General features: G+C 36.6%; 1 protein-coding gene across 2 annotated transcripts in view; it reads left to right on the top strand.

Moving 5' to 3' along the window:
* Window positions 1-19,205, top strand: part of LOC145985611 (uncharacterized) — a 29,251-nt gene extending 10,046 nt beyond the window's left edge. For both annotated transcript variants that reach the window (XM_083119689.1, XM_083119682.1), the window contains exons 2-5: window positions 785-947; window positions 14,062-14,293; window positions 16,093-16,732; window positions 18,865-19,205. In XM_083119689.1, the coding sequence (XP_082975815.1) occupies window positions 820-947; window positions 14,062-14,293; window positions 16,093-16,732; window positions 18,865-19,133 (1,269 nt within the window). In that variant the 5' untranslated portion in view covers window positions 785-819 and the 3' untranslated portion in view covers window positions 19,134-19,205. The remainder of the gene's footprint in view (window positions 1-784; window positions 948-14,061; window positions 14,294-16,092; window positions 16,733-18,864) is intronic.
* The last annotated feature ends 329 nt before the right edge of the window (window positions 19,206-19,534 follow it).

The following is a 19,534-nucleotide window of genomic DNA, read 5'->3' as shown; positions in this document are numbered from 1 at the left end:
TACGTAAACTAAAGCAAAACAATCTAATACACTTGTTAATATCTTAACACTTCACGAAAACTTGCAAACTGGACCCAGCTATTTGAATACTGAAACATTCAGTGCCAAGTCTGGGTATAGCTGTGGGTGTAAATGCTGGCAGATGCGCTCTTATTTCCCAGCACTAGCCGCCGCTCCACGTCCTCGTCGGCCATGAAAGGCACTGTACATTTAAACACCAGGCTGTTTGCCAATCGAAGAAGTTTGTAACTATACTAAAAGGTGACATGGATATCGATTTCCTGTAATTTCCGTGCTTCAGCATTGTCAACACAGTATTTTGAAGTGCGAACTTAGGATTGATTAACTGCCGCTTACATTTTGAAAAACCCAGTTCTGGTTAAGACTGGCAATTATCTCCAATTGGCAGATAGATACCAGAAAGATTAACTGGACATTGAAAAACCAGCCCAAAGAAAGATTAACTGGACATTGAAAAACCAGCCCAAAGTCTTCTGATTTCACTGTTGATGTTTTATCTCCATTGCAATGCAAATTGTTGTCTTCACACTGAAGTACGTTTTTTTCGGAAGGGGTGGGTGTGTAACAACTCCAATGCCAACATTTAATGAATGTTTCTTCCTTCTTGTCCTTTCGCCATTTTATTGACTCCTGAGCTTCTTCCATGTTCGACATATGTACTATTTATGACATGACACGCCAGTATTCTCCAGATTTTTTTGTTAGTATGTTATATAATGTGCTTTATTTTAACAGAATGTAATTTTTTCTATTTTCTTTTCAGATTTTTCTTAACAAAGACTACTGTAATATTCGAGAATGGTATATTTTACGTGTAACCATTGTGGCGAATCTTTAAAGAAGAAAGGAATTGATAAACATTACCACACAAATTGTCGAAATTTAAAGATTTTCGTCACTTGTGTAGATTGCCAAAAAGACTTCCGGTAAGTATTTTTTATCTGATAAAGTGTTCATTCTTTCAGGAAAGGCATATTGGATCACAGTTCCGATTTTGTAATGATTTTTACAAGTTTTGCAGATGAAAACCTTTAGAATACTGGAAATAATTGTGGAGGTAGTTTCAGGGAAAGTAATATGTGCATTTTAAAGGTACAAAAAGGATTCATTTGCAGGGAATTATAACATGAAAAGTAGGTTGTGCATGTGACTACTCCTAAGCTGCCACTGTCTGACACATTATTTTCACTTGGAAAATGTTATAGGATCCATGTGTATGAGATGAAGGAAAACGCTGAAATACTAAGGCAATCAAACCTAATAATCCTAATCTATGCAATACACAAATGTTAACACTGTAATCACATTTGTTTCATGTAGATAATGCATGTGTATTGTGCTTTTTGATATTGGAATTTATAATCTGAACTTGATCTCAAAATTGACAAACTGTCCAGAAGTGTTGCAGTGTGTGTCAAATTGTGTACAGAAATGCTCATTTCTTGTAAGTTGCTTACATAGAAAATCTGCTCGGGTATAGGACAGGGCTCTAATCTTCAACCATTATTGTACAGTCACGGACACTGTTGGGTTGTAACGACCTTATTGAAGAAGCACTTAAGCAAGCCATCCATGTCGGATCAACAAGCGTCTTGTGACTAGACAACCCAACCAGCATTGCAGTTCTGGGCTTGTATACCAGTCACGGGTATACATCTCTGTAAATTGAGTAGTGGTGCCAAAGAGAAATACGAGATGAAGATTGTCGATCGTAATGTCTCGTGTTCTTGACATGGAATAATACTTGGTCCACATTACGTTTCATTATTTAATGTTGTTTGGGAACGAACCTGACGGACTGGGCTTATATTTTCACTCCTTGCATTACAGTAAATTCCATATTTTACAATTATATTAATGCTTTGAAAGAAAATAATGCCCAGAAAAACATCAAAGTTAATTTTCAGATTGCTAATTCCCAAAGTATAACATGCTTATTCAGATATGTCTTGCATTTTCTGTACTTTTGTTATTAAAGTCGCTTTGGTCTCTTCCTAGGTTAATCACGGCAATAATGAGGAATATTGTTTTGACAAAGATGATAAACGAACACACAAGAATAATCACCCTCACAAAAAGAAAAGCCAGAACTCGAGTCTGGAACCTTCGACGCGAGGTGTTTCTTGTTCTAACTATGTCTGTGTGTTTTCGATAGATTTATGGTATTTCGTGAGTTGATATGAATGAAGTAAATAAATAAGACAAGTGGGTGGAAGGGACTGGAGAATCGTAGCTACGGAACCATTGAGAAGATATCCATCGCCTAGATAGAGAATCTCTATAACCCCTTGCGATAGAGAACTTATTAGAAGAATGAAAATACAGAATAAACAAACAAATTTGATGTGTATCCTTTCGTCAAAATGCCTAGAAAACAATATTACATACATCTTCACTAGTAGAAAAGAATAAAAAAATTGTCCTTGGTGAGGATCAAACCTAGACCTCACTGATGAAAGCTCTGTACACTAACCAACACACTATCCATGTTTTCTTTTTTCCAGTCAGTATGTTTCCTTCCTCAACACCTGAAGACAAAAATGCATGTTAATTTCTTTCATAATTGTTTCATTGTCTATTAATAGTAACCGCGTATGTCACAAATAGACGCATTCTTTCTGTGAAAGATCCCATGTTTCGCACATCGTGCTTCTCCATTTACTGTTATTTGGACATTCACTTGGAAGTTAAAACTTAGCTTTGTGTGTTTGTTTTCATGTGCGTGTGTGTGAGAAGAATGGTGTGAACGTGTGTTCGATTTTTTTTGGGCATTATTTTCTTTCAAAGCATTAATATAATTGTAAAATATGGAATTTACTGTAATGCAAGGAGTGAAATTATAAACCCAGTCCGTCAGGTTCGTTCCCAAACAATATTAAATAATGGAACGTAACGTGGACCGAGTATTATTCCATGTCAAGAACACGAGACATTACGATCGACAATCTTCATCTTGTATTTCTGTTTGGCATCACTACTCAATTTACAGAGATGTATACCCGTGACTGGTATACAAGCTGCAGAATTGCAATGCTGGTTGGGTTTTGTAGTCACAAGGCGCTTGGTGGTCAGACATGGATGGCTTGCTTCAGTACTTCTTCAATAACGTCGTTACAACCCAACAGTGTCCATGACTGTACCTCTTATATGTTAACAATCTGCACACAATTAGATGCTTTCTATTTGCTGAGGATTTAAAATTGTATAAAGAAATAAACTATACAAATGATGCACTGAATTTGGAAGCAAACCGCGGTGGCTCAGTCGGTAACGCGTCTGACTACCATGCTCAAGGTCCCGGGTTCGATCCCCGGCCGGTTCAAATCCGGGAACTTTTCTAACGGTGGAAGCGGCCCCGGCGCCCACCCAGCGTCGAATAACATGGGTACCTGGGGGAAACCCTGGGGGGTAAAGGCGGTCAGGGGCGTGATGCTGATCACATCACCCCCACTCACGACCGGATCAAGAAAGTGTGGGGCGTTACCCCCACACCCCCTATACGCCTTCATGGCGTGGTGCTATGCACAGGGGAGCACTTTACCTTTTTTTTTTTTTTTTTTACCTATTAAATGCAAAAAGATGGAGTATTGAAAATTAACTGTACTTTAATATTACAAAATTCTTAGTAGTTACTCTTCCAGGCAGAATAAACTCAATATTTATCGTTATATACTGAGTAACCGTGTATTACAGAGAGTAAATCACATAAATGACTTGTGACTAATGTTAGATATAAAGTTATCATTTGGAACACATATTGATCAGTTTTGTATTCAGAGCTTTGGAATTCTTAATTAGAAATTCACAATACAGAAGTGGTGTAAGAGTGCTGTGAAACCTGTTTAACTGATTTGTTTAAACCAAATTAGAAAGTGTAGTTTGATCACCTTACACAGAATGTAGCTGCTAAAAGATAGAAAGAATACAGATTTATTGTTACCTCTTGTACACTGCTGGACAAAAAAAAACCGGACACTTGCATTTTTTGTGATAACGCATAAATTCTGATTCGAAGGCTAACTAAATGTTGCAGAAATTATTGGAAATAAGAAAACCTGAATATATTCAACAAAAAGCAAATTAAAATTTATTGTTAATAAGTTAAATTAGAACATAAACGAAAGTTTCAGAAAACTACCAAAAAAATTGGAAAAAAAATCTTAGCCATATTTTTTTTATATTGTTAACTGGTACTGGTGGGGTATATAAGCTGTCTAGTAGCGGGTGTTACCTCCCCTGCCATCAATTACAGCTTGTAACCACCGTGGCATACTTCTAATAAGGTTGGCAATCACTTCTTGGTCCAATTGCTCCCATTCTTCTTGAATAGCACGTCTTAGTTCTTCACTTGTTTCTGGAACTATTGCGTGGTTTCTGATATGTCATTTCAGTTGTTCTCAGACGTGCTCTATCGGATTTAGGTCCGGACTTTGTGGTGGCCATTCTAATTGCGTAATCTCAACTTTGTCCAGGTACTCCGTGCCAATATTCACAATGTGAGGACGCGCATTGTCATGCATAAAAACAAAATCTGGCCCTTTGAATGATGCATATGGTACTACATGATCTGCCAAACATTCTGTAATATAACTGTGAGCTGTCTTTGCCCCATTCTCTACAAGTACCAACTTTCTACGTCCTTGTAAAGAAATACCTCTCCAGACCATGACACCACCGCCTCCAAAAGGTGTTATTTCAATGAAACAACATTGTGCATAACGCTCCTATACACATGTTCATGCCCGTCTGATGAACATAGGTTGAATTTTGACTCAACGGAGAATAAAACCTTTTCCCACTGCTCCACATTCCAATTTAAGTGTTGTGTAGTAAATTCCAGTTTTCGCTTCCGGTGACGTGCTAACAACCTGGGACCTGTAGCCGGCTCTGAGATGATAAACCACTTTCATTTAGTCTTCTACGAACTGTTCGTGAAGAAACCACAGCTCTATGAACATTTCTCAAAGGCCGTGCCATAATATTTGAAGTCGTACGATGGTCTCTTAAGACTATGATACACATGAAACGATCTTCCTGTGCTGTTGTGCATAGTTTCCGACCAGAACCCGGTCTTCTACCGTAGGAACCAGTTGCATCATACCGTCTGAGAGCTCCATGGATAGTACTTCATGCTATATTTAGCACCCTAGCAATATAGCGCACACTACGACCATCATCACGAAGAGCTACTACTTTTACGTCTCATTTTCAAGCTAGCAAACTTACAATACACTTGCAAAAAAAAAAAAACACCAGCAATGACAATGTCAATAATATCTGTTACTATTTTTACTATGAACCAAAATTCATGCCTCTCTACACATTAAACAAAATAACATCAACAGGAATTGAAAATCAATAAATTAAAACAAAATTGCATGAAATTAATTTTGAGCCTATAGGTGTTCCAAATAAGTAAATACGAGTAAATAAATAAATAGATAAATAATAAACGGAAAACTATGGAAAATGTTCAATAATGAATGTTCAATTGTTCAATACTTAACTGAGAGGGTGATTCATAAGTAATTGCAATTCAGATGTCAAATATTAAGGTGTCCGTTTTTTTTTGTCCAGCAGTATATTATTCTAGCTCTTAGAAAGATCATCATATCAGGATCAAATCATACAAACTAGTACTCAGTGAATTCAGTATGTTATCTTTATACATATGGAGGGAAGTATCCCATCAGCAATGTATATGTATGCTGGTTTATGGGCTGGTTGACAGTCCAAAGCATATTTTAAGGCTAAGAAAGAATTGTTACGATTGTCTGGCAACATTTTTAATTTGGCCAGATCCAACCCAACATTTCTTCAGGGGGTGCTCGTTGCTCTATGTAGTACGTATGCGCAGTCGTCCGTGGATGCATTACATCATGTGGGAGGATCGGGTTTATGCAGGGCACATTCAGCTGCTAACACGTCACAAAAATCAGTAAAAGCCAGTTGTTGATTTTGTAGCGTTTGATTTATTTTTATTGTATTTTTGTACTTGTAGACTGCAATCATGTCTAATTATGTTGTAGCAAGCTATGAAATCTATAACCATAAAACTAAAGGATCTGACATAAAATATCATAGATTTCCAGCCGATAATTGCGTAAGTAAACAGTGGAATTCGTGCTTGTAGACAAAATGTAAAAGATGCATGTATGCAGTGCCAATTTTTGTGAAGAAGACTATGTGCGAGATCCAAAAGCGGAACTACTGTATTTTCCACCAAAGAACATGCTGATGTTAACTGCAGTGCCATCGCTAAAATTACACCTAATTACTTTAGTAGCAAATAATCGAGGAAATGGTGTAGTTCTCCTAAACACTTATCTTCACAATATGATTCGCTTGTAGGATGTGGTGATAAGGTTTTCAGAGATGTACGCTACGAAAGACATGCAATAAGGAAACGTGCTCTAAACAGGCTAAAGACTGTGCTGCCAAAAAAGAGAAAAATATATAGTCTTAGGTATATACACAAACTGCAAGCAATGTTTTGTTGTTGGAAAACATATTCAATCGTTTACAAAGGAGAAACACACGTCTGCATAATGAAGCAAATAAATTTAAAATTACAAACAACCTCTTTCAACCTGCTTTAACCAAATAAGAAAGTTCAAAATCTAGAGCGTAACCTAACCAACAGTACTACAAGAAAACTCACCAATATCTTGAAAATGTGTTCAACTAGGGTGAAGTACGTAGTGAACCTAACTGACTTGTTATGTAGATTTCATGTATGTCGGATTTGTAATTACTAACAAATTCATTTATTTAACACAAACAGATGTTAATTGTGATTTGTATGTTCACATTGTTGTGAAAAACTTTGTCGGAAATGTGCATTTCGAAGTGTAAAGATCGCATATTGACTTTAACGCTATTGGAAGTGAAACTCACATCTTCCACAATGGTAAACATTGCATGAGTGAATATTACACTCATCAATGAAATTTTTGCAAATGTTCAATTTTGGTATTTCACAAATACATTGTGGATAATTTTGTACCCTTGTACTCAAAATATAAACCAATGGATGCTACATTATTTCTTTGTAGTATGTTTCTGTCAAAAAGAGCAAGATCTTTGAGTAGTGCAATGCAAGTTACTTCGTTAATGAACTACATGTAGAAATGTGTCACATATCAGCCTTGGTTTTCCAGTTATACAACTCAGACACACATGAAAATCTGTGTACCAAGCCCTTTAACGAATAATGAATGATTCGTACACTTGCATGGTCAATCATTGTGAGTTCATGTAACTTTTCTCCTTTATTGTTTAATTAAACTAAGACCTATTTTCATCGATATTCTCAAAAGCGTTTCATTTTCCGTGATTGTAAATCTATTTCTGTAGGCTTGAATTAGTAGGTTAAGATGTGTAAGTTTGATATCACCCATGAAGTATTTCGAGTAGGTTAAGTTAGTTAAATTAGTACTTGTACACTTTGGCTCATCTACTGCATACGTGTGTATGCAAAGTTCTTAATACAAAAGAAAAAAAATACTTGTTAGAAGTATGACAACGATAACTTGCAGCCAAATTTGAACCAGCGAAATTTAAATCTGGAAATTACAAAGTCTGAAATTACTATCTTACAATTTTTTTCCTCATTCTTCCTCCACACAAAACTTTCCAAAATGTTCTGCATGTGAAACTATGATCCGTAAATTATTGTATATATATGAAAGTTGGAGATTATTTGCGAAATTATAGTAAGTTTCAAATGCAGAGTGAAATTTTATCTAGCTTGTATATTGCTTCTTTCCCTTGATAATTTTTAAAATAAAGTTAGATTATGGAGAACGGCAATGATTGGATTTTAAGTTTATCAGTATTATTTAAGTACATTCTGATGTTACGTAAAATTTGAAATGGTTGTGGAAGTGATGGCAACATTCTGAATGAATAAGAAGGAACGATTCGGTCAGAAATCTAAATATTAGGCTTTTGTAGTGCATTGTGTTAAATGTTGTAAACAGATTATACTTTACTACTATCAGATTGGGGCAAACTACTTTTCATCGGAGCTCCACGGATGACCAGGATTTCTCATCTAGAGCCCACGATAGCATGAACCGAAGACATGCCCTGTGACCGCTTTTCGAGACAATGAGCTGGGGTCATACCCATCTCTTCGGAAACCCAAGCCATCCTAATGCCTTTTCAACGGACAATTTTGAATCTGATATAAATCTGCAGGACTTAAGAGTCCACCACACAGTTTTATCCGGATTTTGTAGAGAGAGCATCTCCACGCTACACTCCCGCATGACTACTGTTTTGTCTCTGTGGACTTTGTCCTTCTTGCATACCGTCAGCGAGTTACTGATAGTGAGTTTACCAGTGTGAAGCATTTCGTGGTGGTTTATTTTTACCAACCGTGGACTACCATAAAGATGGCCGGCTAAAATGATAGAGAAAGGGGGCTGTCGCCTTTACCCGATGCCCGTAACGATGGACCACCGCCAGCTGATGCCAAAACCGACGTGCAATGCTGCGAAGTCAACCATTGCCCGACACCAAGAAGGACAATTCCAGTTCGACGACCAACAGAAGCCCGGTACCAGAGAGAGAGAGAAGGATGATTACAGATCAACGCCCGACAGAAGCCCAATGGGAGAGAGGGAAAGATGATTCTAGGACAACGTTTGATTGATGCATGACACACAAGATAGATTCCGGACCGACGCGTGAGCACATACACCCGATGCTTGTGAGAAGAGAGGATACGCGACGCCCTATGAAAGTGAAAGTGCCCGATATCATCGTAGTCATCCTTCGTCGTGTTCCACCTCGAAGGAAAGGAACCTTGTGAAAATCCAAGCATCCAGGAAAGATGAACGATCCCACGATGTAGCAGTCTGGTAGAGTATTCTTCAGATGGTTCATGTCTATGTGCGCATGTATAGTTTGTATGAACGGCGTACTGTAAAAGTTGAAGTCTCATTGATTTGCAAAGTGACTCAGGATCCCCAAACCTAACTTCCGCGTCTGATATTTTTGAGTAATGTTATATAAAAGGTCATTTCATGTTCATATGTAATAATTTGATTGTCTGCATTCAGAGTTAGAAGTTCCATTACATTACGTTAATTTTTCGTGTAACTTGTCAAAGTATGCTCCATTTTTGTGTAACCAACCGCCCAGACACGTCAATTAGCTTGTCAAAGGTTGACCGATTAGTCTTTTTAATATGTTGAAAGCGTATTTTATATTGCAAGGTCGCGCAAGTGTAGTATTCTTTATTGCATAGTGGTTTTTGTTGTAATTTTTGCTCGCACCGATGATTGATTTCTGTATTCTGGAAGCTGGAGCCGATTAAGTTTCGCATCACTATGTATGGTGTAATTGTTCTCAATGGACGAGAGAGGCTTGTGTGTATTACCACCGTCCGAGAAACTTGGTAAATGTTGTGCTTAGACTTGATGCGTACGTTCATTCAAACGAAAGGTTTAACTATACCGACCCAATTGTTTTAGATAATTGCTTTCCGAGTGCTGGTGCATACTTGATTTAAAAGAGCACAGGAGCGGGCAGACTAATGACCTAAATTCACGTAAAGGTTCAAACAAAAAGGAAATGGTATGTTGATTAGATCCATGATTTGTATGTATATTCCCATGTGACATACCCCAGAAGTGAGAATGAGTGAGGGGGCGATGTAAAACGTTTGTTAATTCCAATGTGTTTTCGTTGATACAATATATATTCATATTTTTACTGTTCATCCATGTTATCATTTGATGTTTTTCAGGTATCTGGTATAATGCTATTAGTGTATTATTATTGTTTGAGTCTACATAACTAAGGTAAACCAAAAAGTGTAACATTTCAAGGTATTTTATCTCCGCCTCGCACTAGTACGACAATAAACGACCATCTCAGTACCGAACTAAAAAATAACCTGGACCGTAAGTAAATCACATGACCGGTTTCCCGTACCTATGTTGATGTCTGGTCCCGTGCTGGGGTATGAAAGATATGTCATTCCGGGGACCGGGAGTGGGAACCTTTTACAATTGTACTTGTATACTTTACGCAATTGTCTGTACAGTTGTACTTTCTCTATTCTAATTTCTTTGGTATTTGTATATTCTTTATTGTTCTGCACACAAAAGGCATCTGCTCTTCTAACCTATTGTGAACTTGCTTTATTATGTGTATGCCTATTGTAATTGGGGTAAAAGTGAACTCATAGTGATAACTAAATAAATTTACAATTAGTAAATTATTAGTGTTGTGCACTAAGTATATGCTTCGATAAAAGAGCTGTTTCTTATAAATACATCTACACAATGCAACATTTTGGTCTTATTTTCATTGCAAAGTCCACCTAAGCATTTTACACACTGTCATGTGCTCACTATGAATAATTTCCTGCTTTTTGACCAACAAAGATTTTTCAATTTTTACGGCTACCAGTTTTACACTACCAAAATAACATAATGTCTTATCCTTTTATTATATTCCCTACTCTTGTCATTTGTGCCCATGTAAAGTTCAATGTGTTATTGGTAGTCAGTTGGCATGACAATGGCATAGTATGCCCACAATTTAGGTTTATTAACCCAGCCAGCAACCTTTCATGCATTATTTAATTCCATTTATAAAATGTAAACATGCAGATAAATGTGTATATTATACATACAAATTTTGCAGTGTCCTGTACATACTTAAGCAATTTTATATACTTACTAGGAATGAACCTAGAGTTGACAAAAGTCACTTGTTTCATTGATGTTTTGTTTTTATAATATAAAGTGGCTTTTTAATTTTCATTTATAAGGATGAAAGACTTTCATTATGTTCTTTATTGTAAAGAATGTTTGTTTGACAAGTCTACACATAACAGAGCCAGACAGAATCCAATGCTGATAAATTACTGAAATAGCAGAATTTGGCTCATTGACTGAGAAAAATATGCCCTTCCATTGCAAGCAAATGATGTTAGAAATCTGCATAGAACTACTGCAACTAGGGGTGGCCAGAAAATCCAGATAACAATATTCAGATTTCACATTGTCCAATATCTGTCTTGGATGCAACTGAAAATCTAGATAGAACAGATTTGAAGGATTTGTAGAAAATCTATACAGTGAAATACGAAAATGACTAATAAAAGAATATGTGGATAGCCTGTAAAACCGATAAATTCTAAAACTGTCTGCATAATGCACACATTCAGATATCCAGACATTCTGGATATTAGAATATCAGATGTCTAGATAGAAAATTATCTGATACCCAGACAAAATGTTATCCGGATTTGGCCATCCCTACGACCAACACATCAAAGTAACAATATACAAAACAGAATTTTTCAAATTTGTCTCACAAACAGAATTGTCCACTTACTTTACGAGGGTTGCTGGAAAAGTTTCTGCAAACTACCACTAACAGTGGCGCTAGTGTTCCCCTATTATAAAAATCTGAAGAATATACCTTTTTTATGTTTAAATTATCTTTGCTTGCATGTGAGAAATGGAAATTTCTCGTGAACACTTTCGAGCAATGATTTTTTATGATTTCAAATGTAGTTTAACACCGAAACAATGCATCAAACGACTTCATTTGGCTTTTTCGGATGAAGCACCATCCAATAGGAGAGTGTATAATTGCCGAATTCCAGCATGGTTGCACATTTCTCTGTGATGAATTTCGTGAACGTCGTCCATCCACGTCTGTTGTTGCCAGTAATGTTGATGTTGTGTGTGAAATGATTGAGAGAGATCGGCATGTGACATACCGTGAGATTCAGGCATCCTTAAACATTGACATGAAAGCAATACATACGATTTTGCATGGTCATCGAAACATACGGAAACTTTGAAGCCTTTGGATCCCACACAACTTGACCAAACCTCAAAAATAGGCTCGTGTAAATTGGTGCTCATGTAAAAATGCTCAAAAAATTCAACCGAGGCACGTCAAATTTGGTGTACTACATTGTTATGGGGGACGAAACTTGGATCCATTCATACAAACCCAAAACTAAACAGCAATCCACTGTTTGGGTGTTTCAAAGTGAGCCAAAACCAACAAAAGTTATTCGTTCGAGGAGTGCTGCCAAGTAAATGATTCCTTGTTTCTTTGGTTATACCGGACATGTGGCAATAATGGCCTTTGGGTCAATCCATATGAAGTCATACAATATGGTTGCTTGACCATTTTTAAAAAAGTTTATTTTTTGTGTGGTGTGAGCCTCATATGTTGACAGTTCAGAACCACTGTTATTTTATTTTTACTATCACCGATTTCAAGATGGCGGGCATTTTTTTATCATGGTGCATGTCATTTTCTCCATTCGTAAGCATCAGCGACAACTTATTTTTCTCAGCTCTGGTAAGTCCTGCGACAGTGAAACAAAATCTGTGATGTTAAGCACATTATAGGCTACAATTATATTTCTGTCTAATTTTGTAAATATTATTCCTTCATAATAAATTTTAAGGTCAAAATTGTGTATTTTAATTGCTCAAAATGACATTTTTGGGGGGTGGGGGGAAGGCAGTTTGTTTGACACTTGAATTTTTTTGTGCAAGTACCTGTGTACCAATAGAGTATGTCAAAATTATTTGAAGCTTGAGACTTTAATATTTTTTTTTCTACAGAGTCATAAACATGTACTTTTTGTTAAAAAATTCCAAGTTCAGGGTTAAATATCTCTGGTGGGCAGTTGTTTAAAAATCTGAAATTTGTACACAATACAGTAGCCACTCCATGATAAGTAACTTCGTGAAAAATTCAATATTTTGCATTAAATATGGTATGCCTAATTTCATTTTTTAATAACATTTTGTGTTAAAATTCTGCAAACTGTAATTTGGAATGTCAATGAACAACATTACAATCCTGAAATGGATCTGCAATGAAGTATATATACGAGGGCATGCTGAAAAGTAAAGCTTCCTATGTTTTTTTTTTTTTGTTACCTTGTAAACGCATTTTGGATTTTGAGCAACCATACATTGCAGTTATAAGACTTTCCCGCTTCTCTATTGAAGGTTTCAAACTTCTATCACCAGGGGGTGCTGAACTATTGCGAGGAAAATGGCAGCATGTAACCATGCAATGTTCGTGAAGCACCTGAAGTAGGGTGCAGTGATGAAGTTTCTAACCGCAGAAAATGAGACTAAGGCATTTTATGGAGATGAATGTGTAGACATCAGTACTGTGCGATCTTGGGCTGTTCATGCTCGAAAAGAAAACCCAAGCTGAACACGATTCTGATGACCTCCATCAGTTGCAGTTTGTGGCCTTTCACTCCATTCTCTCACATAGCTGAAATTTCTTCAGCTGGGGTTTTCTTTACGAGCATGAACAGCCCAAGATCGCACAGTACTGATGTCTACATATTCATCCCCATAAAATGCCCCTTTAGAACATCGAAGGACTGTAAATGCTGAGTGGTATACAACAATTTGTTTGCCAGAGGTCATGAATGAATTGCGTAAAACAAACTCAAATCGTCACATTATTCTTCACCACAACAACGCCAGTTCCCACTTAGCACACCAAACTGTTGAATGTCGTAAACTGTGAACAGTAAAAAATGTTGAATTAATGACTCATTGTCCGTAGTCACCAGATTTTTATCACCTTATGACTTCTTTTTGTTCCCACCCACACATGAAAAATAAGATGCGTGGTGAGCGATTTGTGTCGCCTGAAGAAGCTGTTGACGAATTCCGAACAGCGGTTTCTGAGGTATCAGCTTCAGAGTGGAAAAAAGGCTTTCAAAATTGTTTTGAGTATATGCAAAAGTATATCGATTTTAAGGGTGAATACTTTGAAAAACAATAAAGCCATTCCCAGAATTCCACATGTCTTTTTTCATATTGATTGCAGAAACTTTTCCAGCAGCCCTTGTACATGCTATGACAACAATAATTAGTGCATCTATTCAGGAGGTGACTACAATAGATTTTGTTTTGAAACTGTGTATTTAGATATGTAATTTAAAAGATTATACTTTTATGTTCATTACAAAATGACAGATTTAACCTGTGCCATCTTTACTATTTTCTCCCTTTCCAGTGACCAAGAGTTTCAACTTCATACGAAGTGTATCTCAGAAGAAGAAAAGTATTCAGGGCAAGACTATAAGCCCAAGGCAAACCAAAACAAAGGTGAGAAGATGCAACAGAAATGGACAGCGATGCTACAAGATATTGTGAAAACCAAAACTGGCATATCCAAGAAGGAGAGAGATTTACTACAAACATTGACAAAATATGAAAATGTCCCCATGAAACATAACAAATTCCAGGTAATGGTTTGTTCATATCTATCCTGTAAGTTACATTATTTTTTGTACCTTTTGGTAATATTTAAGCCCCCTTGTTATTTTTTTTAAAAATAGAAATATTTTTTAAAAAACTAACTGCACTTGGCATTAAAATGATAGGCTTGTACTCTATACTTGTAATTACCAGTAGTAATTTGTACTCTTTACAGTGCATGAGAGAGAGAGAAATTTTCAATTTCCCCTTGCCAGAAACACTAAGAAATAACATGAAGTCCAGATTCACATTATTTTTCTGACTTACTCTGCATAAAAAATGTGTTTAACATATCTTGTATCCACCTATAACCACTTTCTGGCAACATTGTCTTTGTGTTACATGGATTGTTAAAATTTAGGTTCCTAGTGATAAAGTAGAAAGCAATTTTAGGTAGAAATATTTTAATTGGAACACAAGATAGTTTTGGTGTTTGAGATAAGAATTATCACATTTCAACTTTTGATACATACCAGTGACAGTAGAAGTCCATTTTTGGAAACTTGTCAGTAAAGTACTGGTTGTCTGGCAATTGCCATATTAGACACTTTTTGATGGAGAGAATTCTAAGGGTTGACTTACATTCTTACTTTCATGCACCATTTAATCCCCCTTCTCCAAAAAGAAATCTTTTCATTGTTGAAAATACCTCTGAGCTTCCATTAATCACGTATTTTTGCAACATTTATTGCATTACATTTCATGATGTTTGGAACATGTTTGTCTTCGAAGTTGAAGCTATTATCATTCATATTTTCACAGATTCAAAAGACTTGGCAACAAATTGTAAACAATCCCCCCTCCCAATTAATGTTATACACAAATAACAATTAATAATTATGTGCAAAATAGTGAAATACATTTAAAAACAATTCATAATAGAGTTTAAGTTTACTGTTCAGAAAGCTAGTCAAGTGACTACTTTGGCATCTGCTTTTATTGAACCAAATTTTCAATATACTTCACAAATGACATTTACAAGAAATCGAAGGGTCCCAGGTTCAATACCTTGTGGAGGCACATAGTGGTTCATATCCCAATTCCAGTTGGTCTGTGTGTGAATAGAATGGACTTTCGCAATTACAGGTTGCAGTAGTACAGAAGGGTTAAGATTCGGAGGGTTCAAAGTGCATCAGCATGCTAACCACTAAGCCAGCATGACAAGACAAGCATGACAAGAAGCATGCCAGGTGGGAGATGGATAGGTCGTGGGTTTAAAACAAAAAATCAGTTATAAAGAAGATGAAATTTCTGTTCATGAAATTGTACATTTTCATTTGGTGCCCTATTTGTGCGGAGCCACGTCAAAATAAAAAAAAAGTCACGTTCCTCCATTTGATATGCAGTCGTCCTTTTATGGTTTTTTTACACCTAAACTTTTGAAATAAAACACTGTCCATTTTATGATTTTCCATAAAGAAAGGTTTATTGTAAGTAAACTATTAATGTTTGACAAGGCTGGCACGTTGCTTCTGGAGGTGTGGTGTTTGGTTAGGAGGGAGGGTTGCATGAGACATGCTGCTCACTTGAAGAGATTACACATTATGCACCAGCAATGGCTACTGATAGTTGCATTGCTATACAATTACCAAATGTATTAAAAAGAGAAAAAAATCCTGTTCACTTCCTCAAATTCTTTTGTTGCTTAGTTCAAGGAAGGTGACCTACCTGACAAAAGCACAAGAGAAGTCACACAGTTAGAAAACATCCTTTTCTTTTTACAGTGAACTGTAACTATTGTACTGTAACAGTTGACTTAACATATCTCTCTTGTTTATCTTTGTAGAATTTCATGGCCAATGCACTAAGGAACAGGTTTAGCGAAGAGACAGTGCAAAAAGTATGGGTACTTCTGGAAGCAGCTCGGAAGTCATTGAAAGAAAATGAGACTCAGAGTAGAACGAATGAAAATGGAAACTTCTCCACAAAAAGTGAAGATATAAATGGTCATCAAGAAAACGGTGAATCCATTGAAGAGAATGGTACAGGGAATGACAAAAAGCTTAGTAAAAAGCAAAAGAAGGAAAGAAGAAAAAGTGAATCCGGCAACCGTGATGTTACTCTTGAAGATGCCTCACTAAACCTGGAAGATACCACAACCCTTGGGGAGGAGACGACAGGAGGAAAAGAGAATGAGAATTTAAGTAAGAAACAAAAGAAAGAGAAGAAAAAAAGGGAGAAATATGAAGCTGAACTAGAAGCACTAGGAAAAACAGAAATCTTGATGGAAGAAGCAAATGATGAAGATGAAGAAAAACTCTCAAAGAAGAAGCGGAAGAAATCTAAAAAATGTTCAGAGGAAATAGTGACCAATGAAAATGAAGAGCATAGTGTGGAAGAAGAGCAAAAGAAGAAGAAGAAGGGGAAGAAGAGGCATCAAGAAGGAGATATGGAAGATGCGAGTACAGCAAAGAAAGTTAAAGGAGGTGAGCATATATTTTTTGCATCAGTTCTTTTCCTTTTCGTGGCATAATTTAAAGATTGCGCACATAATGTTGAAATACCGGGTGTCTAAAAACTCCAGGGTTTTAAATTCAAGTTATTTTATTGCATTCCGAATCATACATGTATGTAATGAATTTTGTGGAGGTACAATGTTAAAATTTTAATTACCTTTGGTGTAATTCAATGTGTGCACCATTTACACCCTCACAGACATGAAACCGATCTCCACTTCAGTCCATAGGACTCTGTAATAATATTTATTTTAAATGTGGGAGTTATTTATTGGGCACACTGTGTAAAGGAGTACATTTTAGGAAAAAGGTGGATTTCTTTATTTTTCTCATCTTAATTTTAATTTCCAGTTCTGCAAAATATTAATGTTACAACACTAATTCCCTTATTGCATGTGGTAGTGTTTCAAGTGAACTGTAATTCTGAGTAGTAGCAGTCAGAGGCCAAGAAGAAACCCGTCCAAGGAGGAGTGCCTACAATAATATGCAACACGCTCATCAAGCCAGGTGTTTTGGGTGATAGCGTAAGCGAGCCTCCCTCCACAGGCCTCGATACTTGCTAGGTTTTTCTCTTTACCCGGGTCATAAGAAGTCATATGAGACTCGATGTAGTTCCTACAGTCAGTCGGTAGCACTACTGTCAGTGTTGCCAACGATCATTATATTTCACTACGCATGGAAATATTTGAATTTATGCTAGTCGCAGGTGCCTTGAGGTTGTATAACCATTGGCGTAGAAAGAGCTGGGTGAAGTGAGCGACCAGTCTGGGCCTTGCACATGCAGGGGTCTCACTTCCCATGAGGATGATATAAGAAACGTAATAAACAGAAGTGAGAAAAATAGAAAATGCTAATTTTTGTGGGCAATTAAATTAAAGCATTTTGTATTTATCTGACTTTATATTATAGTTTAAGTTATAATTTGAATGAATATGTCAAATCAGAGGCATAACATGGCGGGTTGGAGCCATAAGCCTCAAGGGGGGGGGGGGGGGGCAGTGAAGAAAGTCAAAATTATTCTCATTTCTCATGTGAAACATAAACATGATTTTAATGTTAACAATAACACACCTCAAACTGTCATGGACCAAGGTGTAGGGCATTTGAATGTTTCCGTTGTTTTCCTTTTTCAACTGAAGAAGGGCCTGGATACTATTAGCAATTCTTCCTTCCTACAACTTCAGATGCAGCGATTACCATCTGTAACGGGTACGAAGATGATTTATCTTCAGTGTTTCCTGATTCAAGTTATACGTTTCGGGAATGTGCTTTGGCAAAGTTTCTTCTCCTTGATAACTCTACACTAGCTTCCAGTGTGCTCTGTATCCTGTACTGCCTTCTGTTTGTCTCTTACTCTTCAAGTAAAAACCACGAAAAAATAACTATCTTTCTCAAAATTGAAACTGAGGAAAAACTCCTGGAAGGTATGATTCAGGCCAAATTTAGCAGACTCTCTAATCTCACATTCAAAAGTGAACGTGAAAGGTGTTACGATTGAGAAATTCTGGTGAAATTTAGTGTTATTTTAATTACTTTTTGGCAACCCTCATATATGTATTTTCGAGACAGTTTATTTTTGCTAAAACATAAAAATCTTTCTTGTTGAAAGTTGTAATGCAGTTTCAGCCGGGCGAGAAAGAGTGCAGAGCAAGCATTCTTTCTTTTATACCAACAATGCATTCTTTTTCGATCAGTGCTGCGTGAGTTTATCAGTAGATTTTTCTTCATTGTGTTTCTTGGTGTGTTTTTGGAAAGGGTAATTGGTCATGTGGAGAGTTGTACATAGTGACTCTTTCATTTCAACTATGGTAAATCTTAACAACAGAGAACAGCAACAATGATGATGAGATGGGTGAAGGGGTAATCACAACCACATATGGATGACACAACACAAACCTGCTTAAAGGATTATAATGGCTCTGGATTCAGGTGCCAGAGCCTCCAAAAATGATAGGTGGAAGGGAGGTTGGCAATTGAGTTTCATCAGAGAAGACCATCTTTTGCATTATTTGGTCTCCTGTAATTATCTTGTGGTGAATCTGCATGTTGGACTATTTCTGTCTCATGTTCGACCCTTTTGTAGCATTTTTTCCTTCTTCTAGATGAATCCTTTGGAGTGACAGCTGGACCCAACACCCCGTTCAAGTGGCACAAAACTATTGTCAGAGTTCTGGAAGGTGCACCCGATAAAAAAATGCCAGTAAAGAAACTGAAGAGGAAAGTGATGGCACTGTATGCTGAATGTGGAAGTGATCCAAGGGACAAAGATAACATTTACAAAGCTCAAGCTAAATTTCATAAGAAATTAATTACACATCCATCTGTGGATTTGACACACGGAATGGCAAAACTAATAAAACAAGATGAGTAGTTACCTGCATGTGAAGTGGAGTATTCTACCAAAATATTTTTTTTTAAGAAAATATACCATATTTAAAACAAGTAGATGCATTTTATATTTATTTTTCTTTCAACCCAGGTTTTATTTGATATTTTAAGTTTGTTCATTTGCAATGTAACATTTCATATCTCTTCCCTTAAAATTATTTTAACATACTCACATTTATGGTTTTGTTTGGTAAATGCAGTTAAAGTATGGTGTAGGTGAAGTTCCATGTTGCTGCTGTTGTTGATTGTCAGATGTTTCAAAGAATCACTGCCTTCATTATACTTCTGACACAAGAACAGCTCTCCTGTTGGATCTCATGTGTAAAACTTTCCATAAACAAAATACCGTAACTAACACTTTTTAGAAAGTACCAAGTAGGGCAT

Source organism: Lepisma saccharinum, chromosome 1, assembly GCF_977018435.1.
Source record: "Lepisma saccharinum chromosome 1, izLepSacc3.1, whole genome shotgun sequence".
In the NCBI taxonomy this organism is placed as follows: domain Eukaryota; kingdom Metazoa; phylum Arthropoda; class Insecta; order Zygentoma; family Lepismatidae; genus Lepisma; species Lepisma saccharinum.
This window is presented reverse-complemented; position numbering and strand designations above follow the sequence as displayed.